The sequence below is a fragment of the Anopheles merus genome, chromosome 3R, assembly GCF_017562075.2.
Source record: "Anopheles merus strain MAF chromosome 3R, AmerM5.1, whole genome shotgun sequence".
NCBI classification, from domain to species: domain Eukaryota; kingdom Metazoa; phylum Arthropoda; class Insecta; order Diptera; family Culicidae; genus Anopheles; species Anopheles merus.
Window position 1 is genome coordinate 19,121,835 of NC_054084.1, and position 27,806 is coordinate 19,149,640.

General features: G+C 49.5%; 4 protein-coding genes across 17 annotated transcripts in view; 2 read left to right on the forward strand and 2 right to left on the reverse strand.

Annotated features, from left to right (window-relative positions):
• Window positions 1-241: 241 nt before the first annotated feature.
• On the forward strand, window positions 242-1,477 carry LOC121596216. The gene is made up of 2 exons (XM_041920968.1): window positions 242-391; window positions 458-1,477. Exons 1-2 carry the CDS (start codon window positions 282-284, stop codon window positions 684-686), a joined length of 339 nt encoding a protein of 112 aa, XP_041776902.1. The 5' UTR covers window positions 242-281; the 3' UTR covers window positions 687-1,477.
• Window positions 848-1,657, reverse strand: LOC121596215 (COP9 signalosome complex subunit 8). Its single transcript, XM_041920967.1, has 3 exons — window positions 1,485-1,657; window positions 1,355-1,425; window positions 848-1,283 (listed from the first exon to the last, which is right to left on the reverse strand). The coding sequence occupies exons 1-3, from the start codon at window positions 1,539-1,541 to the stop codon at window positions 848-850; spliced, it is 564 nt and encodes a 187-aa protein (XP_041776901.1). The 5' UTR covers window positions 1,542-1,657.
• Window positions 1,658-2,102: 445 nt separating this feature from the next.
• LOC121596214 (MPN domain-containing protein CG4751) lies at window positions 2,103-9,127 on the forward strand. 3 transcript variants are annotated; one of them, XR_006005260.1, is made up of 7 exons: window positions 2,103-2,853; window positions 2,934-3,041; window positions 3,128-3,371; window positions 3,440-3,542; window positions 3,614-4,032; window positions 4,116-8,571; window positions 8,637-9,127. XR_006005260.1 is itself a non-coding variant. In XM_041920965.1 (6 exons), exons 1-6 carry the CDS (start codon window positions 2,776-2,778, stop codon window positions 8,033-8,035), a joined length of 4,872 nt encoding a protein of 1,623 aa, XP_041776899.1. In that variant the 5' UTR covers window positions 2,103-2,775; the 3' UTR covers window positions 8,036-9,127. The 3 variants fall into 3 exon arrangements, 1 of the variants encoding a protein (XP_041776899.1); XR_006005261.1 differs by having other exon boundaries at window positions 4,116-8,146; XM_041920965.1 differs by having other exon boundaries at window positions 4,116-9,127.
• A 5,715-nt stretch (window positions 9,128-14,842) lies between these two features.
• Window positions 14,843-27,806, reverse strand: part of LOC121595859 (insulin receptor substrate 1) — a 208,490-nt gene continuing 195,526 nt past the window's right edge. For 7 of the 12 annotated variants that reach the window (XM_041920169.1, XM_041920160.1, XM_041920163.1 and 4 more), the window contains 5 exons: window positions 24,613-25,830; window positions 22,471-22,852; window positions 22,187-22,310; window positions 21,065-21,345; window positions 14,843-20,993 (listed from right to left, as the gene is read on the reverse strand). In XM_041920169.1, the coding sequence (XP_041776103.1) occupies window positions 17,492-20,993; window positions 21,065-21,345; window positions 22,187-22,310; window positions 22,471-22,852; window positions 24,613-25,830 (5,507 nt within the window). In that variant the 3' untranslated portion in view covers window positions 14,843-17,491. The remainder of the gene's footprint in view (window positions 20,994-21,064; window positions 21,346-22,186; window positions 22,311-22,470; window positions 22,853-24,612; window positions 25,831-27,806) is intronic. The other 5 variants (XM_041920172.1, XM_041920171.1, XM_041920170.1 and 2 more) reach the window with 2 other exon arrangements.

Genomic DNA, 27,806 nt, shown 5'->3' on the forward strand with positions numbered 1-27,806 from the left:
ATTCCGTTTCCGGAGCAAATTGCGAGTCGCCGGTCGATTCCGATTCCGGAGCCGGTTCCGGGTTCGGAGTCGACACCGGAATTGGCTCCAGAATTGAGATCGAATCCAGCATAGGAATTTTTATTCGATTTATTCCGAGCAAAAATTTATTCCGAAAACGGAATCGGAATCGGGTAGGTTCGATTCCGAGCTCCTACCAGCAAGGTCGACGCATAGACCAACGCACCAACAAAATAGAGTTAGAGTAGGCTACATCAGCAACGATCAAAACGCTTTGCACCATGTGTGGTACCAAATTGAAAAAGTGTTGTAAACAGCTTTTAAGTGTTTCAGACTCGCCATCCGACCCGATATTGAAGCGTAGAAGCATCTTAAAACGAAATGCTTTTCGGTAAATAGAAATAGTATTACCTTCATTTTGTTATCCTTCTTAATTTGAATTTCTTCTTTTTGGTAGAAATGTTGTCGCTGGTTCCTCAAAATTGCACAGCCTACTAATGCTCGAGAAACGGTTTCTGAAACAATTTCTGCTGTACTTTAATCTTTACCAGCCCGGAATGACCGTGCAGGAGATGCGGGACATGAAAATTGCGCTAGAAGATAGCTTGAACGTTAGGCGCTTTTTCCCGTGGCAGGGTGAAACCGCAGAATGTTGCTGGTGCGCTTGCCATTCGAAAACAAAGTAAATTGGATGGAAGTATTGATGGGGAACGCCACAATTTCGCATTCATTGCTTCTTTTATTTAGTAATGAAGTAAGAGATAATCACCAAACTAAAGTGCCGCTGTGCTTAAAAAGCTCACAATCATAAACGTACCACGCATTCACCCTGCCCGGGCTGCTGCTTTCAGTTCTCGAGGAACGACACAAAGTCGGTCAACCGGTGCAGCTGCGCTTCCGCACCGACCACGATCGGCTTCTCGTCCACCGTTCGCTTTGGTATGATCAATCGCGGATAGGCCCCGGGCACGATTTCCCAGCTCAGCGATTTGCACGTGTCCTCGATCATGTCCGGCGTCTGGTTGGTCATTTCGGCGAACACGTTCTCGAAGATGGAGCTGTACGCGCGGCCGATGAGTGCGATCGTTTCCTGTTGGAATTTCTCCTTCAGCTCAAACATCAGCTCGGACACGTGCTTGGACCAGTCGTGGTTGATGGCTTGGTAGAAGGCGGCCGTGTTGTTGTTCCACAGCGCTACGTACACTTTGTACATCTGTTCGAGCTCCCCGTTTCCGGCTTTCATGTTCTGCGGTATGCGCTTCCAAAGAAACCGCGCATTTGCACTGAGAAATCAAAGTGCGAGAAAGGAAGCCTTTAATGATGTGAAAGGACGTTAAAAGTAGGACATACTTACAGATCATTTTGATAAAGATAGGCCGCAAATAGTTCCGAATATAGCTGAATGGAGACGATTCCGCCGGGGGCCTAGTGCAAAGGAATTGAGATTAATTTGACGCTACACACGGCGTGCAAGCGATACACACCTCTAATTCGTGTTTTTCTAGCACCAAAGTTAGCTGCCGTATCTTTTCCGAAAGCATTTTTGATGAGGGGTGCTAAATTTCCAGTTAAATTCAACAGAGTTTTTCCAATCCGCCAGAAAGTCCTTCTTTGTTTGTTTACGTTCGGCCGAGAGCGTTTCGGCTATGACAGCGGCTGTCAAACGCATTTCCCAAGCAACAACTGGTAGGCGGCCAGAACTACCTCTACGAGCCGCGTTGTAAGCGGCTAATAAGAGATATTGGATGGCGGTTAAATCTGAATATAATTTCCTATTTTTTACATTGAATATCATTTCCTAATTGAAAATTGAGATTGTTTTATAAGTCCAAACGTTTTATAGATATTTATTCATAAAGAACATCGGTAAAGAAGCAATTTAGAATTTGATTTGTATAATTTACAGTGTACGGCGAATTCGTCCCGGCAGCAGAAAACGTCACTTTGCGGCGTCTTGTGCGGGACACAATGGTTCACGCCCATCCTGACATTGGTCATCTTCTACCCATTGATAATTATCAAAAACTCGCTTGTTTTTCGACTCTTTAAGCATTGGCACCACCCATTTGATTCGCAAATAATTTTTTTAAAATATTGCATTTATTTCAGTATGTTAAACACCTTCCTTTCTACTGTTTTGAAAACTGTTTACAAAATCCTGCCCAGAAAATGATGACATTTGCCCCAGCACGGCATGCCCATCCCTAGCGCACGCAGTCAACAGCAATAGAAGCAGAACTGGGGAAAAAAAACTTACAACACAGGGAAGGCAAGCTTGCTCGAATAAATGCCGAATTTTCCCTGCTAGCTGTGCCCGGATCCGCGGAAAGTGCGGTTTTCCTCGTTCGCCATCGAGCGCGCTGCTCGTACGCGTAAAAGTGCGGAAAAACGGTTCACGCGAAGTGGGTGAAAAAGTGAAGCAAAAGTTTGCAAAAAAGCGCTTGTGAGGAACGCATCGCTTGGTGGGTTGAAGAGGGAAGGAGGAGAAGGAGAAGGCATCACACAGTGTCGCCGCCGTCGCCGCCTCCGACTGTGTGTACACGAGCGCGTGTGTGTTTGTGTGTTTGTGAGGAAGAAGCTGGTGCAAAGAAAGAAACAAAAGGGGAATTCTTCTCGCAAGCGACAGGCGTCTCCCCGAAAAAAAAGTGCGGTTGTGTGTTTGCCATTAGCTTTCGGGGGTCGCGGTTCGTGTGAGCATTGCTTGAAGCAAGGCGCTGCCAATAGAGGCAAATTAGGAAAAGGAGGAAAACGCCGCCTGCCAGGGAGCAGCTAATCATGTCAACAAAAGCAAGCGAAGAGGAATCGTCCTCCCATCTCGATGAGAGCGACATTCCGGACGAGTTTAACGATGATGTGTGTATTGCGGAACGTTTTTTTGTTGCGTGAACCGTGGGCAATGTCTACTACAATCGAATTGTTTTGCTTCTTTGCAGGATGCCGACAAGTTGGGATACTTTCCGGGCAAAACGATCACGCTGCAGATGCTGCTCGGTGCGAACGTGCTGCAGCCCGGCAAGGGTGCCATGACGATTGAGTATTTGGTACGCGCCACACATGGACATTCCCAATGTTCGTACCACTATCAAGCTCTAACACCGGATTTTTTGTTTCATTCGCCTTGCTGCAGGGTCAAAAGTTTGTCGGCGATCTGCTGGCGGACGGGAAAATAAAGTCCCAGGAAACGGAAACCATCTTCTGCTCGCCGAGCGCTTGGGCCATCTACTGCAAGCGCATCATCAATCCGGACAAAAAGTCGGGCTGCGGGTGGGCCTCGGTCAAGTACAAGGGCCGGAAGCTGGATGCGTACAAGGCGGCGTACTACAAGAAGCAGCAGAAGGAACGCGACCAGAAGGAGGACCTGCCGGCTGAAGGTGAGAGAGAGAGAGCGGGTGAAGCGGGCGATCGGAAAGTAATTTAATACGGGCACCGTTTTTCACAGATCCAGTAGAGGAGCTGGAGGAAGACAAAACGGCAATGGAACCACCGCCGGCCCGGCGGAACATAGTCTCACACAACACCATTAGCAATCGGAATATCATGCAGTGAGTTGGCCTTTACAATTTCAAATTATCATTGCCGTTACTATATTTTCGGCGTCGTTTTTCCCCGGCAGTGACTCGAACACACTCATCGAGGCGGTCCCGTTCACCGCGATCGGCAAGATGCAACCGTTCCTCGTGACCGTCAGCACCTCGACGCTGCTGGTGATGGATTTCCACTGCCATCTGACCAACTACGAGGTGTGCGGGTATCTCGGTGGCACGTGGGACATCAATGCGCACAACCTGTCGATCACGCATGCCTTCCCGTGCCGGAACACGCGGCACGATCGCGACAAGGCGGCGCTCTGCGAGCTGCAGATACAGAAGCTGATGATCAAGAAGAACATCAATCTGGTCGGATGGTACCATTCGCATCCACGGTTCCCGGTGCAGCCCACGTTGCGCGACTGTGACGCACAGCTGGACTATCAGATACGGATGCGTGGTCCGACGGAAGCGTCCTACATTCCCTGCATTGGATTCATTTGCTGTAAGTTGGGACGGGGGAAGAAAACAAAAACAGTTGAAGAATGCTATTTTAAACACTTTTGCTTCTTCTGTCAACCTTTGCAGCCCCGTACGACGATCAAAACAGTGCGCTGGAGTCGAACGTGATGTCGTTCTGGGTGATGCCGCCGCCGGAAAACCGGCCCGCCGAGTACGGCCGCCCGATGCTGATGTCGTACACGCTCGTCCAGGACGAAACGCTCTCCGAGGACGTGAAGGAGGAGATGATGCTAACCGTCGACTACTACAAACAGTTCAAGCGCGAGCTGATCAACTTCCAGTCGCTCTACATCAACGACGTGCCGTACATAGAGAAGCTGCGGAAATCGCTCACACCGCGCTTCCCGCGCGACTCCACCTCGGGCCACTTTTGGAACTGGATCCGGGAGCTGCTCGGGCTCGAGCCGGAAGACATCCCGGAGGTGGTGGTTATACCAGATCCACCACCACCCCCACCCGTTGCACTGTCGTCCGCAGACCATCATCACCATCCGGACGGCACGAAGTTAAACGACGATGTGACGATCGTTTCCACGACTCCCGCCTCCAACTGTCCGCCCCAGCCGGTGGTCGTGAATTTGGTGCACAGTGCGGAGGAAAGCAGCATCACGACGGAGGCGAAGAATGAGGACGATTTTGACGGTGCTTCCGAGATGGGCGATTCGGACGTAATTTCGCTGAAGGACGACGACGGCAAACCGACCGGCCCGTCCATTGCCGTGCCAAGCCTGCAGGCACAGTTGAAGCGTCCCTCGGGACTGAACATGACGCCGTCGCCACTGTCCAGCTCGCTCGTGGTGCTGCCGACCAATAGCCAGCCGGGTGGCAATAATGGGGGACCGGCGACGGCCCCTCAAACGACCGCTACTAACCTCACGATGAATAGTGGCGCTGGCACTGGCACTGGTGGTGGTGGTGCGGGGATGGCAAACAATCACCATCTTCACGCAATTTCACAGCAGCAGCAGCAGCAGGCGACGACCGGCGGACAGCAGCAACACCAGCCGGGTCAGATGATGCCGCTCGGCGCGAACTCGCTCACAACCACCAACACATCGTCGCCGCGGGACAGTCCCATCACGATACCGTCGAACTCGGCCAGCCCGGCCAAGTTCGAAATGCCCGTCCGGGCCAGTCCGTCCCCGGCCAAGTCGGACACGTCGTCGTGCCGTAGCCGGGCGCGCAATTCACCCGCCCCCAGCCCGGGCAAGCTGTCGATCGGTGACATTCTGGGCAGTGCGGCCGGCGGCGCCGGCGGTGGCAATCGGGGCAGTCCCACACTAAGCTCGCTGATTGGCCCGTCGGGTGGTGGCGGTGGTGGCGCGGGTGGAGCAGGTAGCGCTGGTGCCGGTGGCAACATTCACGATCTGTATGCGGCGACCTTCGCGTCGCTCGGCAGTGCGCTGCCCTCGAACCTGCTGTCCCAGGATTATGCCGCCCTGTTCGGGCAGGGAGCGGGCGGCCAGCAGGGTGGCAAGCGGGGCGACGAGTATGGCCTGTCCGCGCTGACCGCGCTGGCGCAGGTGGCGGCCGCCTCCGGCCTCTCCAACTCGCAGATCAACGAAACGCTGCTGCACAGCCTCAACCGTAGCATATCGTCCAAGGCGGCCAACAGTGGGCCGAGCGTGGCGACGTCGGCCGCCTCCACCATCACCTCCAACAGTGGCTCGTCCGGCGGTGCCAACTCCGCCTCGTCGTCGGCCGGCGGACTGCCACCGATACCGAACATGAAGGAGTTCATGCAGCAGCTGGAGAAGGGCAACCTGAGCCTGTTCATGCAGTCGCAGTACGGCAATCCGCTGGCCGGTATGGCGGGCCTCACGTCCGGCAGTCCGGGCACTTCCGGCGCGGCAGCCGGAGGAGCGGGAGGTGGAAGCCCCAGCACGGGCAAATCGGGCCGGTCGGGCAAATCGCGCTCGAAGGCGAGCCAGCTGCAGCAGCAGCAGCAGGCGGCGGCGGCCGCAGCCGTCGCTGCCCAGCAGCAGCTGCAGCAGGCACAGCAAGCGCTCCTGCAGCACCAGTCGATGATGGAGTATGCCGACTTTTCGTCCAAGTTCGATCAGGGCAAGCTGGCGGACCTGATGAAATCGCCCGAGTACTCGCAGATGCTGCTGCAGCAAGCGCAAGCGCTCGGCAATTTGGGCAGCGAAATTTCCATCATCAAGAAACCGTCGTCCGGCAAGGGCGGTGGCAGCGCGAAGGACCACTCCGGCGGACAGATGGGCTCGATGGGAGGCGGTGGTGGAGGTGGAGGAGGAGGCGCAGGAGGAGGAGGAGGAAACACACCCAACTCGTCCCTCTCGACGGCAACGGCATCGGCCGCCAAGAAGGAGGCCGCAGCAGCGAGCGAACTCATCTCGAAGCTGCGCACCGTGTTTTCGACCGACGCCTACCTTCCGCCCGTCCCGACGACGGCCGACATCAATCTGCTGGTGGAGCAGTCGCAAAAGTATCCGGTGGTGCAGCAGATCCTCAACTCGGGCAACGTGGACGACATCCAGGTGCTGCTCAAGGCGCAATCGCTCTCGAACAATCAGCTCGACTTTGCCGCCTTTCTCAACCACACCAGCGGTGGTGGTTCCGGCGGCGGCACGAATGGCAACAGTGCGCTCAACCTCGGCATGCTGGCGGGTGGTGGTGGTGGTGATGGACAATCTCCGTCGGGTAAATCGTCCTCCTCCGGCTCGAAGGGCGGCGGCGGGATGAAGGACAGTGATATGGCGGCGGCAATGAATCCTTATCTGGGCGTACCGAACCTGTCCGCCCTATTCGAACCGATTCAACGTATGGGTGGTTCTGGAGGTGGAGGTAAGTCCGGCGGCAAGGGCGATAAGGCGTCGAAAGCGGCGGCTGCAGCGGCAGCAGCGGCGGCGGCGGCCGCAGTGAGCAGCGGTAGCATCACCAATCCGGCCGACATGCTGAACAGTTTGTTCACGTCGGCGGTCGGTGCTGGCGGAGCCCCGCCGAGTGCGGCCGACATGAACGCGCTGCTGTACAGTCAGGCCGTGGCAGCAGCGGCAGCTGCCGGTGGCAAGGGTATGCCCGATTTGAACCTTCTGTTCGGTGGCGCGGCAGGAATGCCAAACGCGGCCACTGGCTCACCGGGTGGTGGTGCCAGCAGTTCCCCGCAAGGTGGGTCCGGTGGATCGGGCGGTGCTGGTGGTTCGAACAGTGGCGGCAAAGGATCGTCAGCGGCAGCTGCAGCCGCGGCAGCCGCCGCCGCCGCCAACCTCGACTATCTGTCCATGTTCCCGAACTTCTCGGCGGCCGCGGCGGGCAAGATGCCCGACATGTCGGCCCTGTTCGCGCAGGACAAGTACGAAATACCGGACCCGCTGTCGAAGGCCACCCTCGAGGCGAACAACATGTACTTGGCCCCGTCCGCCTCGCTGCTGAAGCTGCACCAGGAAGCGTTCAACTCGATGCTGATGAAGCCGCCGAAATCGTCCTCCTCCTCGACCGCCTCGTCGACGGGCAAGCTGGAGGCGCAAACGCCGCCGCCACCGCCGCCGCCGCCGCAGGGCGCTGGCTCGGGCCCGTCGGCGACCGGGGCATCGCTCGTACCGTCGCCCGGCGCACGCCTCACGCCGACCAAATCGGCCAGCCGCGAAAGCCCCTCGCTCGGGGCGGGCGGCGGTACGGGCGGCAGCTCCAAGTACAACTTTTCCGCCGTCGATTTGGCCGTCTCGAGCGTCGTTCCGCTGGCCGCCAGCTCGCCGCTCGGGTCTGCCGCCGCCGATCTGTCGCGGAAAGCTTCCTCGCAAACGCCACCGGTCGACATGTCGCGCGCGTCGCCCGCCATGCCGGGCACTGCTGCCAGCAACACCGCCGGGTCGGGCACAACGTCACCGGGGGCCGGTAGCGGCAGTGGCGGCATGATACTGCCACCGTACAAGAAGCGGATGGAGTTTGCGTCGATTGCGGATCTCGTGGCGGCACCGCCGGCCAAGATACCGAAAATGTCCACCGAAAATTTGGACCCGTGAGGAGGAGGTGGTGTCGAGAGACCGGCGGGCACTATTTATTTTGGCCAAGCGTGAAAAGGGAAGAGCGAGAGAAAAAGAGAAACAGAGAGAAGATTACGGCAGGAGAATCGGGTATGATTTCTATTTTATTTTCTAATTTTAACAATTACTCCAGCGGGGTGGTAGAGGTGTGTGCCAGGATTGCAGGAGGAGATTGGTGGGCAAAAGAGAATAATATATCATTAGGGCGGGCAACACGCCAACATTACTTAGCAGCTTTTGTTTAAGGTGGTCAGCTTGTTTGGGGGAACTTAATGGAAAGCGTTCGTTCACGCCATCTGCGCCTACTTAGGAGCGTGTGACGAGTAAGGAACAAAACTATCTCTTTCTCTCTCCATCCTCCAAAATCATCTCATCGAGCAATTAAAGCCCCCGCACAACGAGCATTGAATCTCATATAAGTAGGCCGCAATGAATAGCACACAGTAACAAACAGAAAACAACTAGAAACCCCACGATTCTGTTGATTGTGGTGGGATGATTTGAATCATATATAAGTAACAGTATATATAAACCCCTTAAACACACACATAAACCACTATATATATATATATATTTTTAGCTATATCAAGATGATACTATGATACTGATAAGCAGTGTATCGTGCTTAAGTGGCAGCAACAGCAGAAGGAGCAGCAGGTAGCAGGTTAGAATAAGGCGAGAAGGAAAGCGCACTAAATTATATAAGGCACTGTAGTAGAAGGCACAAAACTGGAACCTCCCTCCAAGGGACAACCCGCAAAACATTACAAAAGCATACACAATACTAATCTAGTAGGCGAAAGTGCGCAGCAAACGACCGTTGTGAAGGCCGAGGGGAGAGGATATTCGGCACGAGCCACACAGCCCATCTCATTGTACACTGTTGAAAGGTGTAGTTTCGAGTTCGATCGATTGCTCCAGGGAAAGAGTCCCCCTCCTAGAGCAGCAAATCATCAATCATGTACCGGGGAGCGCGAGGAAGCCAACCACCCCCGCCCGGGAACGTAAAACAAGTATTAGAAGAATAACAATAAATACCTTAATAGTATTTTATGTGTGTGATCATCGTAACACTCTTGCAGCGCGTGCGTCTTCATTGTTGCGTCCGAAACGATCGCCGTGTCGCGATCCTCTTTTTTTCTCAAAACGGTTGCAAGCAAAAGTAGTAAATTCAAAAAGGATCTGATGATCGGGGATCCACAGCGCCGATTCCAATGTTCTTGCATCACCATCAGAAGCGTATTTTATTTTATGAGGCAAGACGAAGGGCGGAGTGAGTATCCTTTCTCTCTCTCTCCTTCTGGACCAATCAAAACGCTACCAGGCGCGGACCAAAATACCAGGCATCGTAACAGGAGATCATCCAAATCAGGAGGTAGCTCTAACGATCCACACTCTCACCATGTCTCGCTCTCGCTAGTGTGAGAAGATCTAACGCTCCTCTCTCTTATCACATGCTCTTATCATACGAGAGGAAAAGGACGAGGAGAGTGAGTATCCTTTCTCTCGCTTTCTCCTTCCGCTACCTTTGTGGGATGCTGCGACCAATCGAAGCGCTACCAGCGCGGACTAAAATACCAGGCATCGTAACAGGAGATCATCCAAATCAGGAGGTAGCTCTAACGATCCACTCTCTCGCCATGTCTCGCTCTCGCTAGTGTGAGAAGATCTAACGCTCCTCTCTCTTATCACATGCTCTTATCATACGAGAGGAAAAAGGACGAGGAGAGTGAGTATCCTTTCTCTCGCTTTCTCCTTCCGCTACCTTTGTGGGATGCTGCGACCAATCGAAACGCTACCAGCGCGGACTAAAATACCAGGCATCGTAACAGGAGATCATCCAAATCAGGAGGTAGCTCTAACGATCCACTCTCTCGCCATGTCTCGCTCTCGCTAGCGTGAGAAGATCTAACGCTCCTCTCTCTTATCACATGCTCTTATCATACGAGAGGAAAAAGGACGAGGAGAGTGAGTATCCTTTCTCTCTCTCCTTCCGCTACCTTTGAGGGATGCTGCGACCAATCAAAACGCTACCAGGCGCGGACCAAAATACCAGCCATCGTAACAGGAGATCATCCAAATCAGGAGGTAGCTCTAACGATCCACTCTCTCACCATGTCTCGCTCTCGCTAGTGTGAGAAGATCTAACGCTCCTCTCTCTTATTGGGCGCTTATCACATGCTCTTATCACACGAGAGGAAAAAGGACGAGGAGAGTGAGTATCCTTTCTCTCGCTCTCTCCTTCCGCTACCTTTGTGGGATGCTGCGACCAATCAAAACGCTACCAGGCGCGGACCAAAATACCAGCCATCGTAACAGGAGATCATCCAAATCAGGAGGTAGCTCTAACGATCCACTCTCTCACCATGTCTCGCTCTCGCTAGTGTGAGAAGATCTAACGCTCCTCTCTCTTATTGGGCGCTTATCACATGCTCTTATCATACGAGAGGAAATAGGACGACGGACAGATAATTGGAGGATGACGCCTTTTCTCCTTTTTACCTTCTTTGTTTCGGTGTCTTTGTTCTTGTTTTTCGTTCTCCATTTAAACTCCATTATCGTGTTTCATGTTTTATATATTATCAATTACACAGGTGTTCATTTAATTATTGTTTTACACTCTCTGTGTGTGTGTTTATGTGTTTATTGTAATTCTTTTCTTTATTCTCTCTTTTCCACTTTAGCTTACAATTATGTTTAGGTTTCATTTCACTTATAATTTTCTTTTACCTTTATTCTATATATATAATATTTCTGGCTCTGGCCTTTTCCACCTTTTCTTGTGGAAAATCGAGCGCAAAGGGAGCTTGAGAGGGGGTTCACTGTTATCCTCTTTATGCTTTCCTTTCTCTTTCGCTCTCTCGTGTCTCTCTTTCTTCACTTGTGGCGTGTTCATATGTTATCTATACCCACCCTACCCCACCCCCCCCCCCCATCGCACATGTTCGCTACATACTTAAACGCTACAATAAAAAGTAAAGCTGATCAATATCAATGTATGAATTCAGAATCGTAAATTGAACACAGTGTTTCCGGTTTAATTCTCTTGTTCTCTCACATGTTAGTTGTAGTTGTTGTTGCTGTTGCTGTTTGGTTTTTTTTCTTCTTCCTTTTATCTTTTCTTCTTGCGTCCTGTGCCGGCGCGCAGCATCTAAACGTCTGAGGGGAATTTGATTCCATTTTTGTTTCCATTTCTTTTGCGATGTTGGTTTGCTGTTGTTGATTCTTGTTTTAACTTTTTTTTGCATTTTTCTTTTTGTTTTTCTTCTTCTCGATCGTTTACACTTCGCTCTTCCTTGTGTTACACTATTTATCTAGCATTGTTTTTTAGTTTAGTTTAGTTTTTTCCTTATTTCTCTTTTTTTCTTCAAACTTTGCTTTAGCTTCCCGATTCGCGCTCTATGTGCATTTGAGTAGTGTTTTGTTTAAGGGGGTTTTATGTTGTTTTTTTTTTACATGATTGCATTAAAGTTTTGCATTTTATTTTAAATTTACGATTTATTTTTTTTGTTTTGCTTTGCCTCTTTGCTTTTGCTCCGTTCAATCAACCGGTTTCCGCTTTGTTTTCTGATTTTCTTTTCTTACAAGTGTGCAATTTAATGTTTAGCAGCATCGTCGCGCGTGTAAAATGACATGGTTGGTTTTGAATGAATACTACTACTTCTGTTGCCTTTTTGATGTTTCATTTGGTTGTTGTTGTTGCTGTTGTGGTTTTAAGGCTAGAAAGCATTTCTTTTCCTTATTCGAGGCGCCCATCATACTCTCACCGTAAGAAGACTTCTTTGCAAAACACACAACATACACGCACACACAAAAAAACCGTACACAGTGCCGCTGCACTCACATCCCAGTTGGCAGGGTTTGCCTCAAGGGATGGAAGCGTTACAGAAGAGAACCGAAACAAAGCGTCGTTTTCGTTTAGTTAATTGTTCTAACTCCTTCTTAAACACGAAAGGAACATAGGGGAGGGGCGTTAAGGAGCTTCCAAAAACGGAAAAGAAACGGCTGGTAACACACACACACACACAGGTTAGAGGAAAGTAGGCTTTTGTTTTAGATCAAACTAATAGCACGTTTGTGTTTCCATCGCTCTCTTATTTATCTCTCTTTTTCCTACTTTTCTTTTTGTTTTATTATAAATTTTCTCTTATGCTTTGAATTGTTTTATCGATGTTTTGGATCATCGGTTCCGTGCGCGATGCCTGTGTCTGTCTCTCGCTTCGGGGGGTTCTCCAACCCCCCAAACGCAATCTGCTGACAACATTCGGCAATGTTGGTATTTTTTTTGTTTTATAATGTTATTTTTGTTTCGTTTTCACTACAAGTCCTTGCTGTTTACGAGGCAGTGTCATTTACATGTTTCTTCTTTTTCATCTCTCTACAAGATACTGGAAGGAAATGGGAACCTGTTGCTGCTGCTGTTGCTTCTGCTACCCGTTGCTACCTCGTTTGGTTTTGCAGTGATGGTCATTACGTTGGAATCCAAGGGTAAGGACAATTTACGCTTAAAAATACCATTTTCCGCCCTCCTTCAATGTGAGTGTTTTTATTAAAAACAAAAAAGTGAATGAAAGCAATTGAATGCGAAATCCATAAGGGAAAATTGGATAAAGTAAGTAAATTAACATACTTTCCCTCTATCTCTTCATTCTAAGTAATTAAATGAGCAAATAAAAGTAGGTCCAAGTGTGCTATGAGCATAAACATACACACACACACCGGCAGATAATCATTTTTCATCCAGTTTTGCGAGTACTGTTGAGTTTACTTTGTTTATCTTTCTCTTTCACATCTTTCTTCAAACAGGAAACAAAATCCGTAGGCGAGGAAGCGAGAAAAGCTACATTTTGTTAGCAATGACCAGTATGTCACAGAGGAAGAGAGGAAAACAATGCATTGAAATTACTATTAAACATAAAAAGTATGTTAAAACATAATACAAAACAAGTAAGTAAGAAAGATTAAAACAAAGAACGTAATGTTTAGGATATTATAAACAATAGAAAAACATAAAGAGTATGAAAAATAGTAGAAAAACAAGAAGTAAAAACAAGAAAGTAATAGGAAAAAAACAACAAATCAAACTGAACTATCATAATAGAGCAGGTAGACAAACTAGATATAAAGAGTGTAGCGCAGTAGTAGTATTAGTAGGTAGTTATTAACTTTGTTTTTCTTCTCTCTTCGTTTTAAGTGTAGTAGTTAAATAGTGAGATAGTAGATAGTACAGTAGTATAGCAATAGAGTTTATATATTTACACTAGCTTGTTTTCTTCTCATGTTTTTTTCCTTCTTCATTTCACTTTCAAACAAATTTTCCCATTTTGCTGTTCTTAAACCACCGGATCTTAAAAACGAATCTTCCTTTCATACCTATTTCTTTTCGAATGTACTGTGTTCGTTTTGTTAAAAAAAGCACTTTTAAAGCTGTTTATTTTTTTTTTGTTTTGTTTTTCGCTTAGCAGTTTGCGCTTTCCTTTCCCCCTCCGATTTGTGTGCCTTTTCCTTCTTTTTTCTTGTTTCGTTTTCCACAGTTTGTTTTTTTTTGGTTTCTTTCTCATTTGCTAATAATCGTTTTTCTTCCTTTTTTTGTGTCATTTTCTTAGAAGTTTCTTTATTATTATCGATGTTTTGCTTTTTCTCCTCCTGTTTCTGTTTTTGTTTTTGCTATCCTTTCAGGTTGTTCTACGTGTCTACTTCTCTCGTCCGTGTTTCTGCTCTAATTTTGGTCTAAAATCCACTACACACGTTGCCTTATGGTTTTTCCTTTCGACGCGCTTTTCCTGCAAGTTCAAGGTGAGAATGAAAATAATCTCTGTCTCTCTCTCTCTCTCTCTCTCTCTCTCTCTCTCTCTATTCTACCCTTATTTCTTTATTTTTTCATTCTTTTACTGCCTCGTTTTCTTCCTATTAGCAATGTGCGCCTACTTTGCTTCGTTGATCTGAATTCCGATAGTTCAGGTAACCAAGTTTCTTCCTCAATTAGTAACGTTAGTGCCCAATTGGTTGGTAGAGGGATTTGTTATACGAAGGAAAAACGGTTCAATCTTTGCTAAAGAAAATCTCTCCACTTTCAACCGCTTTCTAAGCCATCTTGTTCTGGCAGTACTGCCCCTAGCAGTAACGGAACAAAACCGAGGAAAAGAAAGATGGGCAGGAAGGGAAAAGATCAGCACAAAATGTATGAGAAAACAATAAGAACACACATAAACAGTACTCTGTTTTTAGCTTGTTTTTCTTTTTTCTTGCATTTTTTTTGTTTTTTTTTTTTAACTATCCTACCATATCTTTTTCCATTTTTCTCTGTCTACTGGTTTCATTTGCGAGAGCGTTAGAGTTTTGCCTGTTTTCAGCTGTTTTTCTGTTTTTCTGTTTCTCTTCCATTATTCTTTTTTTTTTTTTGCTGCTTTACTTATACATTCTTTCTAGCGATTTTTGTTTCAATTGTTTGTAAAAAATATATATATTTATGTATGCACTTATATGCTGTGTGTCGTGATATATATTGTACATAAATTTTATTTATACCATACATGTTATATATATATATATATATATATATATATATATATATATATATATATATATATATATATATATATATATATATATATATTTATATGTGGTATATATATATATATATATGGTATATATATATATATATATATATATATATATATATATATATATATATATATATATATATATATATATATATATATATATATTAGAGGAACGAACGGAAAACCAACAATCGGTTTGTAACTTATTTGTGTTTGTTTTTTCCTTTCCTTTTTTCTATTTTCTGCTTTCATTTATATGTAGATGTGTGTGTATGTATATATATATATACCATAAAAACTAAGTAGGAAAATAACGTTCAAGTAAAGCTTATTTTGGCATTTTACATTATCTCTTTATCCCATCGATTAATTTATCCCTTATTACTATTACTACACCGGTTTGTCGTACATTTCTTCTCTCCTTAACCGTTTAACCTTAAAGGGATTTTTTAAATGTATGTATGTGTGTGTGTGGATGTCTGTTTCTTTCTTTCTACTTCTTCTTGTTCTCTTAAACACTTACCGGGTTTTTTTTTTCTTTTGCTTTCTTTTACTCTATTCTACATCTCATCCTTATTCCCACTATACCTTACAGTTTACACGGCTTATTTACTAGTCTGTTCTCGGTTCTGTGTGTTCTTCTCTGTTACCCCCTTTCTTCTGCTTATTGTTTCTAACTTTAATGTAGAGTTTTCTGCTTTAATAAGTAATTCTGTATATGTATGCATTTCTTCTGTACATATGTATTTCTTCTGTTTGTTTAGCTTCTGTTTTTTTTCAGTTCTAGGAGGGGGTGGTTCCTTTTTTTACCAATTTTCTACATACTTCAGCTTCAAAAACGAACACAATGCAATGAGTGGATGTGGGGGTGTGGGGGTGTGTTCTTTTTTTCTTCTTTTTTATACCTTTTTCTAGCAAATGTTTCTACCGCGTGTGGAATAAATCTTCCATTTTCTTGTTTGTTGTGTGTGTGTGTTTTTTTTAAATTTATGTATTACCTTCTCTAATTTTATTTAGGTTTTTACACGCTTTGCTTTTCTCTTCCATTTTCTTATCTTATTTCTTACCTTTTCTTCCCGCTTACACTTATATGGCTTATACATATGTTTTGCTCCTCCTTCTCCTTTTCTCTTTATGCAATTTGCTTCCCTCTCCTTCTTCTTTTCCAGTAATTTCTGCAATTTGCAGCTTTTGTTTGCGGCGCACCTCTTCACACCCTCCACCTCCTCCTCCTCTTCCTTCACGGCACATCCTGTATGGCTGTAGCAATTACCGGAACAAATCCACCCGAACACACACACACACACATATATATATAAAGAAAAAAACAATAGAAAAAAATGCATCCCAAAAACGTCCACACACCAAGCCAAGTGACTCCTACAAAAGCCATTCCAGCCTAAGTAAACGGGGTTTCTACTCTCGCTCCTTTTTTGTTTATATATTATACATACAACAAAAAGAAGAGGCCTCCAATGGTAACAAGTGATACAGAGAGTGTGTGTGTGAGAGAGAGAGCGAGTAGATATAGCGAGTGCGACGCCCCTGCAGCAGCAGTAGTCGCAGCAGGCTTGTCACACACCACTTTCGCACTGGTTGAGTAGTGTTATTAGTTTGTTAGCAGCATTCGCGCCCACAAGCTGTCGCTGCGTAGTAATTGTAATAGGCATTAACGGTTCAACACTTCCCTCATCATGTCGATCATGTATGTGATCTTCTCTACTGATCTGTGATCTAAAGTTAACTGTTGTTATTTCTGCGCAACTGTAAATTCATACTAAAGTCGTAAGACGTAAACCATTCTCTTTCTCTTTCTCTTTCTCTTTCTCTCTCTCTCTCTCTCTTTCTTTCTCTCTCTCTCTTTCTCTCTCTTATCTTCTCTCTCTCTCTCTGGAGGTATTATCTTTGCTTCCTAACACCTTCATAAGTCGCTGTTTGTTGCTGTGTTGTTCTAGTAGTAGTTGGTTTGAGGTTCTGGTGTATTGCTGTCTTTTTTTTTCAGTGCATTTATAGTGCCAGGGAAGGAGAAGCCGCCGGGGACGCACTGTGCGTGTGTGGGTCTCGGTGTATAGTTGTGGTTTTTGGCCTAGACTAGACTAAGATGCTACCTAGAGGGCGCTCGCGGTTCGGTTCATCTTGTTTGCTCTTGCTCGCTGCTCTGTTTGCTGTATGTATATATGAGTGAGGTTTGCACGCTTGTTTTTTCCGGTTTTCTTTCTTTTTCTGCTCTTCCCGTTTCTGTTCTGTTGTGTCTGTATGTAAATAGATTGGGCTTCCTTTTCTTTGTCACTATTTGCAAAATTTGCCCTTTCCTTTCAACTTTCTTTTTTTCCTCCGTTTTATTTTTTCGCGCGCTTAGTGTAATTGTATTGGCAGTTTTCGGTTCATTTTTCATTCCCATGGTCTTGTCCGTCTTTTTGTTGTAGAGTTTTAACTTTTCTTTGCACAGAACAGAACTGAGGTTTTTATTTTTGTTTCTTCTTCTCCATTTTTCTATACTTTTTTGCATCTTTCTTACTTTCCCGTTTTCTTTTACAATAATCCTTCTGTACACGTTGCTACTTTACAATTGCTCGATAACACCTCAAGCGTGAGGTACCATCCAGCTACCGGGACCGGGAGTGGAAGAAGAGTTTCATGTTTTGCGCTGCAACAAATATTGGTGTTACTCAAGAGACTCAAAGTTTAGAAAGCAAATCCCCGTTGCCTCCTCTTTCACGGACACACTCACACACACACTTTTCTACGTAGAAAATAACAATGCTAGAAACTAAAAGGAAAACGAAAACGCTAAACACCACAAAAACAAACGAAAACGTAAATTTCAATGCGAAAATTACACCCAATCGTGGACACTGTACGCGGTTAACTACTACGCTTGTGACGACTGTGGTGGTGTGCTGGTGGTGGTGGTGTTGGTGCTACCGGTCGGTCCACTGGCACCGGCCGGTCCCGCGCCGGTCTGTCCCTGTTGGCTTTGCGCCTGCGATCGCACAAAGTCGATCTGCGCGTAGGTGAAGGCGGCACAACGCACCGGTTGCTGCTGCTGCAGACCGGCCGTCGTCGTCGGACTAGGGCTGGAAGAGTCGATCGAGGTGCGCGCTTCGTTCGACCCGGGCAGTGGTTCGTCGACGTCCATCTTGGTAACCGGTGCGGCAGCACTGCTGGTCGCCGCGGGCGTTGTCGCAGCGGCCGCCGCCGCCAGCAGCATCATCGTGCCGGGTGCAAACGGTGAGGCAGCGACCGTTTGCTTACCACTGCTGCTGCACGGTGGCAGATCGAGACTAGCGTAGTGCAGCTCACGCTCCGAGCTGACGGACGGTGGGCGCGACACAATGTGCGGATCGGTAATCGAGCTGACCGAGTCCGGGCGCGAACCGGGCACACTCGGGGGGCTGGTGGTGGTACTGCCGCCGCCCACCACCATGGCGAGCGCCGTGCTCGAGGCGGACGGGCTTTGGTTTTTGCTTTCGCACAGCGTCGACGTGGACGAGGCGGACGATGAGGTAGCTGATATGACGGGCAGCCGCTCGCTGTTGGCCGAGCTGGGCCGCGTGCTGCCGACAGCGGTGGTGCTGCTGTGGGACGCCGCACCGGGGGTGGACGGGCCGGCCGGTGTACCGATTGGCCGGCCGATCAGCTCACTGTTGACGCTGTTCGGGCGCGTCCCGGTAGAGATGCTGCGCTGCAGCGGGGCCATCTGCTGCTGCTGCTGCTGCTGCTCGGTAAAGCTAAACGCTGGCTCACCCGTACGTCGGCCAAGGTTGAGCGCTTTCGGCGAGTTAGCGGTAGCGTGTGGTACCGCCTTGCTTTGCAGCAGCAGTTCCGCGTCCTGCGACGAAGCGATCGGTTTGAAGCCCATCTGTGGGCTGGACAGGAGCAGCGTGGATTTGCGAGCAACCAGCACCGGTGGAGTGATGCTTCCCACTGCGCTCGAGCCCGGCGGGACGGCACCGGCCGGTGACAGGCTGGCCGCTCCCATCGAGCCCATCGACGTGGTGGAGAGTTTGCGCGAGCTGGCCGGGTTCATGAGCGCATAATCGCCCGCTCCATCATCGTCGATGCTGCTGCGGGTTCGACTCTGTGCCGACGGCAACACGTTGAGCGGCATGATGCCCGACGGTGGCGCCACATCACCGCTGATCGGCGGTGTCGCCGGGCAGTAGTTGACGTAGTCGGGCTGGTTTGCCACTAGCTGCAGCTTGCTGAACGATCCCGAGCCCCGATTGCTCCCGGTGGAAAGCTTGCGAGTGGCGGGCGATGGTTCTTTTTGCGCCTGCTGAAGCTGCTGCTGCCGGCCCAGACTCAGCTCGGCATAGTTTTGGCTCAAATCGTCCAGCGACTCACCGCCCATCGGTTCGTCCTGGGCCGGCGCGAACGGTTTCGTGGGGCTCGCCGGGCTGAACGGGAAGATGGTGGGCTGGCTGCCGGAAGGTGTCACGATGCCACTGTCGCGCGAGTCACACCGCGCCCGCTCGGGAGTGGTTTCCGCCGGCTTCGACGGGCTGAAGCCGATCGAGCCGCTCTGCTGTCCCGTCGTCGTTTGGATCGGTGCCTGTGCCGCCAGCGGCAGATGCTGCTGCAGTGCCACAATCATCGCGGACTGGTGGTGCGGATGGTGGACCGATTTGCGCGCATCCGGATGCTGCCCCAGCGGTAGATAGTTGGGGATGTTGGCGCCCGCCTCCACCTTCGATTCGCCGCTCAGATCGAGCCGGCATTTGCCCGCACCCGGTTGGATTGTGATCGGTGCGGAGTACGTGCGCGATGCATCCTCCGACTGGGAGCCGCTGCCACACGACATGTTCATGTAATCGTCTCCCCCATTCGTTGGCACGGTATGGGCGGACGAGGTGGCCGAGGAGGAGGCGGAGGAAGAGACGGGCCCGGCCGCCGTCACCGGGCCGTGATGGTTCCAGGACATCTCCATGTAGCCGTCCGGCGGTGCGCTGGACGACTCGAGCAGCGGCTCCTCGTCCGGTCCGTGCATCTTCTCCTCCTCGCTGCCGCTCGCCTCGCCCAGCGAGCTGATCATTAGCGGCGCCATGTTCAGGTAATCTTCCGAAGGTACTTTCGTAGCAGTGGTGGTGGTGGACGTGGCGCTGGCAGTTCGCTTCTGCTCCTTCTGCGCCACCGCCGCCCGGGGGTACATTTCGAGGTAGTTGTTGTTGTTGTTGTTGCTGCTGCTGCTGTGCGCACTGCCCGCACCGTCGGCCGGCTGTTTCGCGTGGTGCTGTATCTGGATGGGGGAGCTGGTCGCAATGCTGGCGGCAGCCGGACAGCAGTCGGGCTCGTCGCGCCCACCGCCGCCCGGTGTCATGTTCAGGTAATCGTTCTCCTCCGACTGGGAGTTGAGCCGGCCGGGGCGCATCTCGACGTAGCCCGAGGACGTCGCCCCCAGGCCTCCACCGCCCCTTGCTCGCTGCTCCTCCTCGTTGTTGTTGCCGGACATGTCGAGATAGTCCTCCATGCCCGACGGTTCGCTGCTCCTCGTCGACGGTCGCGCCGGCTGTTGCCGTGGCGACGAATAATCAATCTCCATCAGATCGCTCATCCGCCCGTGGGAACCGCCGTGCGATGGTGGCTTGCCGCCACCGGTACCGTCCGGCAGCAGCGATCCACTGCCCGACTTCCGGCCCATACTGCTACCCCCAGCGCTACCACCACCGGCCAGCTCATCCATCGGCAGCGTATCCCCGATCGAGGCACCGTAGCTGCCCGCGTGCGAAATGCTGCTCGTACTGCTCGAGCTATTGTTGTTGCTGCTCTCCAGCATGCTGCCCTGCGAGCTGGTCGACGCAAACGACACAATGACGGGCGCCGCCGAGTATCCCTTGTACACGTCCGAGCACCGGGGCACCTTTGCGCGCGACCCGACGGAAAAGGCGCGCTGGCGCGAGCTGGTCGACCCGCCGGCCGACGATCCGCCCACCGAGCTTTCGCCCGAGCTGAGCATCTCCACGCGCAGCTTGCGCTTGATCAGCTCCGGCCGGCTACCGACCGAGTACGTCCGGAACGGCCGATCGTTCACCTCGTGCTCGTCGCTCTGCCCAATGTACGCCGGCACTTTCTCGAGCGACAGGCGCAAATCGGCCGACGGCGTGCCGGAGGTGATGCTGCAGCTCGAAGCGGCCGACGACATGCCACCGCCACCGATGATGCTGCTGCCCGCGTTGTTGCTGGTGGCCGTTGCGTTCGAGAGCCGGCTGCTGGTGCCACCGTTAAGCGTCGGGTCCATCAGCATGTACTCTTCCGTTGGAGGTGCGACTGGTGCTGCTGCTGCCGTGCGGGGCATACTCATCGGCACGTACCCGTCCACGATGTCCTCCGCCAGGCTAGACGCACGGCTGTGTGCACTCGAGCTGGAGCAGAGCCTGAAAGTGGTTAAAAAGCGATTAATGTGAATGTTTTTCTTGCCTATAAGTGGAGCGTTTGCTTTGCTTACCCGCGCGAAAAGTCCGCCACCGGGGACATGGCCATGTAGCAGCTGCCGGACGGGTCGCCGGGCGAGCTGCCGCTCGGGCTGCACATCTCCATGTACGCGCTGCCCTCGACCGAACCTACCGTCGACGGGGGCGCTGGGCTGCCACCGCGCCGCGCCGCCTGCGATATGGGAAGCGAGAGGGAATTATGATGCGGGTGGCCAACTCTGCCTACTGCGCTACTACTACTACTGCCGGCGAGGATGGACGTGGCGTTGCTGGTCGGCGCAGCAGTGTGATGCGTCTGCTGGCCGTTATCGGGTTCACAAGGACAGTTTTGGGGTTTTGTTCGTGGAAAAGAAGCATTCCACGGGACAAGACAGAGAAAAAAAAGCGCGGAGAGGTTTGGGGGGAAGAAATGGGGGTCAGGAAAAAAGGAGAGAGCCAAAAAGAGAGAAGAAGCCAATTAGGAACACGGTTTTAATTTTGAGTGTGTCAATTTTGAATTGAATTTGGAATGTTCACAGCAGCAGTGATGTAGTGGTGGGAGCTCGGAATCGGACCTCCTCGATTCCGGGTTCAGAAACGATTCCGGAGTCGATTCCGATGGTGGAACCGATTCCGATTCCCGAGCCGATTTCGGAGCCGATTTCGGAGTCGACTCCGGAGACGATTCCGGAGACGATTCCGGAGCCGATTCCGTAGCCGATTCTGGAGCCGATTTCGGAACCGATTCCGGAACCGATTTCGGGACCGATTTCGGAACCGATTTCGGAACCAATTCCAGAGCCGATTCTGGAACAATCTCCGGAACCAATCCCGGAGCCGATTCCGGAACCAATTCCGGTACCAATTCCGAAACCAATTCCGGAACCAATTTCGGAGCCGATTCCGGAATCGATTCCGAATACTGATTCCGCACCTACTATCCGGAATCGATTCCAGAAAACTTCGGAGCTAGCCGGAATCGATTCCAATGAAATCTTCATTTTTCCCATCACTACAGTTGTTGGCTGTGGTTGATGAACGGGGTTGGCGATTACACACGAGACGGGGAAGGATCGGATGGGAACTGACCGGAAATGCGCGCGTTCAATGTCTACGCACGATCTTCCCTAAAACTGTCAAAAACGCACAACACTTACCGGCACTGCGAAGTCATCGTGCTGGGAGATGCCGCAGCCTGCTGCGCTCAGATCGATGTGGCCGTAGTCCTTGATGAACTCTTCCGAGTTTTCCTCCGGTATCGAGCAGCCCGAGTTGAGTTGACTGCAAAGAGCGAACGTAACAAAGAGTGGACAGAGAGAAAGAGGGGGGTCAAATGGAGAATAAAAAGGGTTCACACTCGAAGAAAGCAACGAACGACATCACACAACACACTTTGATTTGCCATCTGTGCAAATTGGTCGTTTCGTTGTAGCGCACTCACTTAATGACCTTAGGATAGCCCTGGCCTTCATCGGGCGTCAGCGAGCCGGTGATGAAGCTGTCCGTCGACTCGTCGATGCTAAGCGACGAACCGTCCGAACCGGTCGAGTAGGTGGCCGGCGGCGGCGGGCTGAGCGGGGATGAGTTGACCGGTGGGCTGTGGCTGTGGCTGATGTGCACCGAGTGTGGCCGGTTGCTGCTCGGGATCATGCGAGGCGGTGGCATGCTGCCACTGTTCAGCATCAGCTGATGGTGGTGCTGCTGTTGTTGCTGGTTTAGGAGGTGTTGTTGTTGTTGCTGTTGCTGTTGGTGTGGCATCGTTTCGCTAGTCGTTCGATTTCGCGATGGAAGACTGTCGCAGCGTTCGCGCGCAATGGCAACACCTGCGGGTGGAGCGGTTTGAAGAAAGAGAGAAAGGGCAACGATGCAAAAGAGAGAAAGAGAGCGATTAGTGTACGGGTTGGGCGATACAGTGTGGCGAGTGGTGTCCTGGTTGTGATTTTGAGTGAGTGAGTTCACAACAAAATCAATCTGGGTAGCAATAGAAGGGAGGAATTTAAATTTTGTTTTTTTTAGAGAGGAAAAAAGCCAAAACTGGAAAAAAGGGTTCGTCGCCTGCTACGATGCGGTTGATTTTGCGATGTGAGTAAACCAATATAGCATCTTCTTACAGAGTACACTTAAGTAATATGCACAATATGGATAATGGAGGTTTCGCATTCGCAGGGAGAGTTGCAGCTGAGAGCACTTTTTTGGCATGCAAAACACAACAAACGGGAGCATACAGAAAGACCGAAAAAAGGTAGTGGAAAGGAGAAAGGGTATTTTTCTCGGGTGGTGGTGGTGGTAGTGGTGATGGTGCGCAAGGCAGATTTACGTGCAATTGGCGTGGGCTTGGTGGCGCTCTACAGCTCAAAAACAACTCAAACACAAACTTTTTAAAGGATAATGAGCCAAAATAAAAGCCAATGAAGTACACTGTCCTAATGCCGATAAGAATGATGTGGGTGAGTTGATTGGTGATTTTGTGCGCAACTATGACCAATAAATAAGCAATTCCGAGCAAGCAAATGTGTTGTGTTCTCCCACTATTTCCCCTCCACTTCTAAGCGCAATGTGTATGCGTGTGTATCGAGGTGTGTAATGCAATGCTGATCCCTTTCCCGTCCGCCCGCTGGATCTGGGGAGCCCGCTTAATTCGATTACGATAAGCTTACGGCGTCGCTGAGCGCAACGGTATGTGACGTTTAAAGTAGGATTGGTGGTGGTACCAGGCATGCGCCACATGGTTTAGTCGCTCAAATTGGATTTTGTGCCACGAAATGTGCCAAATCGATTATCACAGGAAGATGAGTTTAATTCCCTCCACCCGGAAAGGGGCAGGACGACGGCTGTGTGGCTGTGTAATCCGATTACAAGCGTATTACACACAGCGCGACAGCGGGTTTTAGAGAATCGTCATAATCCAATGGCGAGGAGAATTTGTATGTTTTTTTAGTTGAGTTCCATTGTAAAAATGTAAAAATGATTTGTTTCATTAACTTAGACAGTTGGCAGACTTTCTCGATTCTGTGTGACATTAGAGAGCGACTGTGTCGTAATAAAGAGTAGAACAGAATCAAGAAAGTCTGTAAAAACCTCTCAGAAATTCCTAACAAGTATAATTCATTGACTCAAACATAAGAAAAAAGAATGAAAAACAAATAGTTAAAAGAAAAACAATTAAAATTGAAAAATGTTGTGGGCCAAAAATACAAACAAGTAACAAAAATAAACATTTTTTTTTCTAACACAAACAGATCAAAAAGATATTTTAAACAAACAGAACAAAATGCTAATAACAAAATCAAAGCACTCAAAACTACCTATAATTGTGTGTTTGGTGTACGACAAGAAAGTGTTTGGCATTCAATAATAATATTTAAAAAGAAACAAAAATGAATGAAAACAAGAGAATAGAATAGAAATCATAACAGAATCATTAAATAAAGACATCGAAATGCAAAAGAAAAGAAGAAACTAAAAACAGATAAAAGGTATACCGACAAAGAGAGAAATAAGACATAAAGAATAAATAAAAAAAAACAAAAAAAGGAAGGAAACGCGAGATGCAAAATCATGTGGTGTGAAACAAAATACATACTCCTGCTGATCGTACCGCTGGCAGTGCGGCCAGCGCTCAGGCGGCGCAGCGCCGCCGGCGAGGAACCGTTCGTGCTCTTATGGGAACTAGAGGTGGTGGTGGTGGTGATGGTGGTGGTATTGGTGGTGGAATTGCTACTAATGGCCTGAAGGCAATTGCTACCGCTACTGCACTGCGACTGCGAGGGACTACTACAACTACAGCAGCCACCGTTCGAGGAGGCGGACCCGCGGCCCTCCGCCATCATCGCCATCTTCAGCCCTAGCAGACCGATCTTGCCAGCGGACAACGTGGTGCCTGGGGAGGAGGCGGACCCGGACGACCCAGACGAGGAGGTGGACTGTTGCAGATTGCTGCTGCGCAGCAGCCGACTGATCAGCGTCAGCTGACTGCCCGACGGCAGGGCAGGTGGTAGCGATGGTTCCGGCGTCTCCTCGCCCGCCGGCTTCTTCAGATCCATCGGCAGATAGCGCTGATCCTCGATAATGCTCTCCATCGAGCTGCGCGACGGGACGAGGCTTGCGAACGGCTGCGGTCCTTCCGGCGACAGCTCGTACTGGTGGCGATGGGGCGGCGACGTGCAGAGCACATCCGACACGGGCGGTGACCATCCGCCTCCCCCGTTCGCACCACCGGCGTGCATCGGACACTGCGCACTACTGCAGCCGATCGACGAGAAGGTTGGTGGCGGTGCGGGCAGGTACGCCGACGATGATTTCCGGTGGTTCGATGCACCGGCAGCAGAGGAACAGTGCGGCTGCTGCAGATGGTTGTAGTGCGAGAGTGAAGAAGGGGCGTGATGGTGGGGCTGCCACCATCCGCCACCACCCTGCCGGTAGTGTTCGGCCGTCAGGCGAATGGCCGACTCTTCGGTCAGGGGCAGCGAGCGGGTACGATGGTGCACCGGCTGGATCGTCCCGGGGCCGGCGCACGAAGCGGACGATGACGACAGGGACGTCGAGAGCGTGACAATGTGCTGCGAACCGCCGGTAGCGGAAGGAAGCAGCCCACCCTGCGTACCGGCAGCGACGGCCGCAACGACGCTGCACTGGGAGGAGGACCGGACGCTACTACCACTACCACCGCCGCCGGAGTGCGCATGGAGTGCGCCCAAGTGATGCGTATTGCTATGAGGGGAATGGCCTAACATGGGAGCGCTTGGCAATGATAAAGCTCTTTGATGGAACACCACCCCGGCTGTGGCGGATGCGGATGTAACTGCGGATAGAGAGACAAACAAGGAGAGAGAGAGAGAGAGATAGTACACACGGGAATTTTCAAACGGGTTTGCTGCGCGCAAAGCGAGCTTTGTTTTGCGGTTCAAGGTGTTCTGTGAGTGTCTCTGCGTGTCTCCAATGTCCAAAGTATACACGGGGGGTCATGTGTATTTTTTTTTCCAATTCGTCACTAAGTCGCTGATAGGTATAAAGAGGGCGATTAGTATTGGAAGGATGGCCCAAGATGGTTACATACAAAGGTGGGCATTATTCACATAGAAGGAAAGGGGAAAATTCACGCTTCACGCACGTTAGTAGAATTGTGGTGAAGTTGTGTTGTGTGTGGTCGCAAACCGTTGCTTGTCTTTGGTGTCGTCTTGACAGTAGAAAATTAACAGTCGATCGTTAAATTCGGTTTGAACAGTTTTAAGCAGTAAATACAAATACATTTACCAGTCAGTTTACAGTGTAACGTGAAATATAAAGGAACAATGTTAAAAGGAAAATGTGGAAATGTTTAATTCATAAAATTCCAGAATTGAAATTGCATTAAAATATATATTTATACAAAACGGGCCTTCCTAAGCGCCCGTAGGTATGCAATTTAATGATTTTTTGCTTTCAATGAGTAGTATTAGTTTGGTAACGAGATAATCGTAAACAAAATGTTAATTAAACATAGATAAATCTAATATGCATTTCAATATTGATTACTCATCGCTGTCAAGTACATTATTATAATCAAAAACGTGTAGTAACATAGAAAAAAAAACCGTTTTGCTTTGCAGATTTCATTTCTTGAGCTAAACGCCTGAAGGTATGCAAACCTTTAATAGAAATGCGCTCAATATGCACCTTTTTTATTAAATATTTACTTTTGCTTTGAGAATTGCTAACAAAAGTTTTATAATAAATTAAATTTACAAATTAGTAAAAAAAAAGTGAATTCGTCATTTCATTCGTTCATAAAAGTATAATTGTCCATTCGTGTCATGGCTCAAAAGTCGAATAAGCGATTGAGTAGTGTGTCCAGTATCTCTTCTGCAGAACGTCTCAGTGTCAAACATGTGAACAACGGTTCCGGTAGCAACACTGTCCATGTTTCTCCGTTCGGTTCATGGCGTTATGCAAACCGTAATGATGATGGGTTAATGGGGAAGAAATCGTTAGTGCTACACAGACATCAGTAGAGAGAAGCGGTAGTACATCCGAGCATGGAAGAGATTAATTCACGCCGTTTCGGGGGTTTCAAAGGTTAGTAGTTAGAGCTTGACGAGAGCCCCGCTCTGTTGGTTGTGGTTTTGTAGTGGGTAAATAGGGTTATAATTTTCAATGATCATCATCGCAGCAGCAGCTGCGACTGTGTTCATTCGTCACTCCAAGGGTAAGCATCTTTTATACAGCACAGATAGGTAAGAGGAAGTGAGAGACAGCATGTTATAAGCGAGTAAGCTAAGTAGTGCAAGCCTTTTTTGCTCCCCACACACGCACGTCAGTGAAACAACTTGATTAATGAGCTTTCGACGGGCTGGATCAGATTGGATCTTCCGGTGGAGCGCGCGAGCAGTCGTCCGAATTGAAGAGTGTTATCCTTATCCGCCCTATCTATCAGGTGTCACCCGTAGGAGGACGTTCTTTCGAAGTCCACTTTACATCCCCCTTTTTTCCTCCGTCCGGTAGTGGTAAAAGGAGAACCACAACAGGCCACGTGTGAGTGTGTGTGTGTTGGATAGGTTCGTCGCCATCGTCGCTATCCTCTCGTCGTGGTCGTCGGCTTCGTTTCGGTACGGTTAGAATTTCTGATTATCTCTACTCTAATTAGTTTAGTTAACAGGAGTGATTACTAGGTGGAAATTTACGATTATCGTTCGCGGTTCGTTTCCCGAGACACACCCCTCTCACTCTCTATCTTTGCGCAAAAGGGCACACACACGAGGGAGGGGTTTTGTTCCTTTTTGTTTTACTCTTGTTTGAGCG

Bases quoted from the DNA above. Each gene is read 5' to 3' on its own strand.
- LOC121596216 (XM_041920968.1), top strand. From the start codon at position 282: ATGTGTGGTACCAAATTGAAAAAGTGTTGTAAACAGCTTTTAAGTGTT. The intron at 392-457 runs GTAAATAGAAAT...TCTTTTTGGTAG, and splicing joins TTAAAACGAAATGCTTTTCG to AAATGTTGTCGCTGGTTCCT.
- LOC121596215 (XM_041920967.1), bottom strand. From the start codon at position 1,541: ATGCTTTCGGAAAAGATACGGCAGCTAACTTTGGTGCTAGAAAAACAC. The intron at 1,426-1,484 runs GTGTGTATCGCT...CCTTTGCACTAG, and splicing joins TAGAAAAACACGAATTAGAG to GCCCCCGGCGGAATCGTCTC. The intron at 1,284-1,354 runs GTAAGTATGTCC...TTGATTTCTCAG, and splicing joins TATCTTTATCAAAATGATCT to TGCAAATGCGCGGTTTCTTT.
- LOC121596214 (XM_041920965.1), top strand. From the start codon at position 2,776: ATGTCAACAAAAGCAAGCGAAGAGGAATCGTCCTCCCATCTCGATGAG. The intron at 2,854-2,933 runs GTGTGTATTGCG...GCTTCTTTGCAG, and splicing joins CGGACGAGTTTAACGATGAT to GATGCCGACAAGTTGGGATA. The intron at 3,042-3,127 runs GTACGCGCCACA...GCCTTGCTGCAG, and splicing joins CCATGACGATTGAGTATTTG to GGTCAAAAGTTTGTCGGCGA.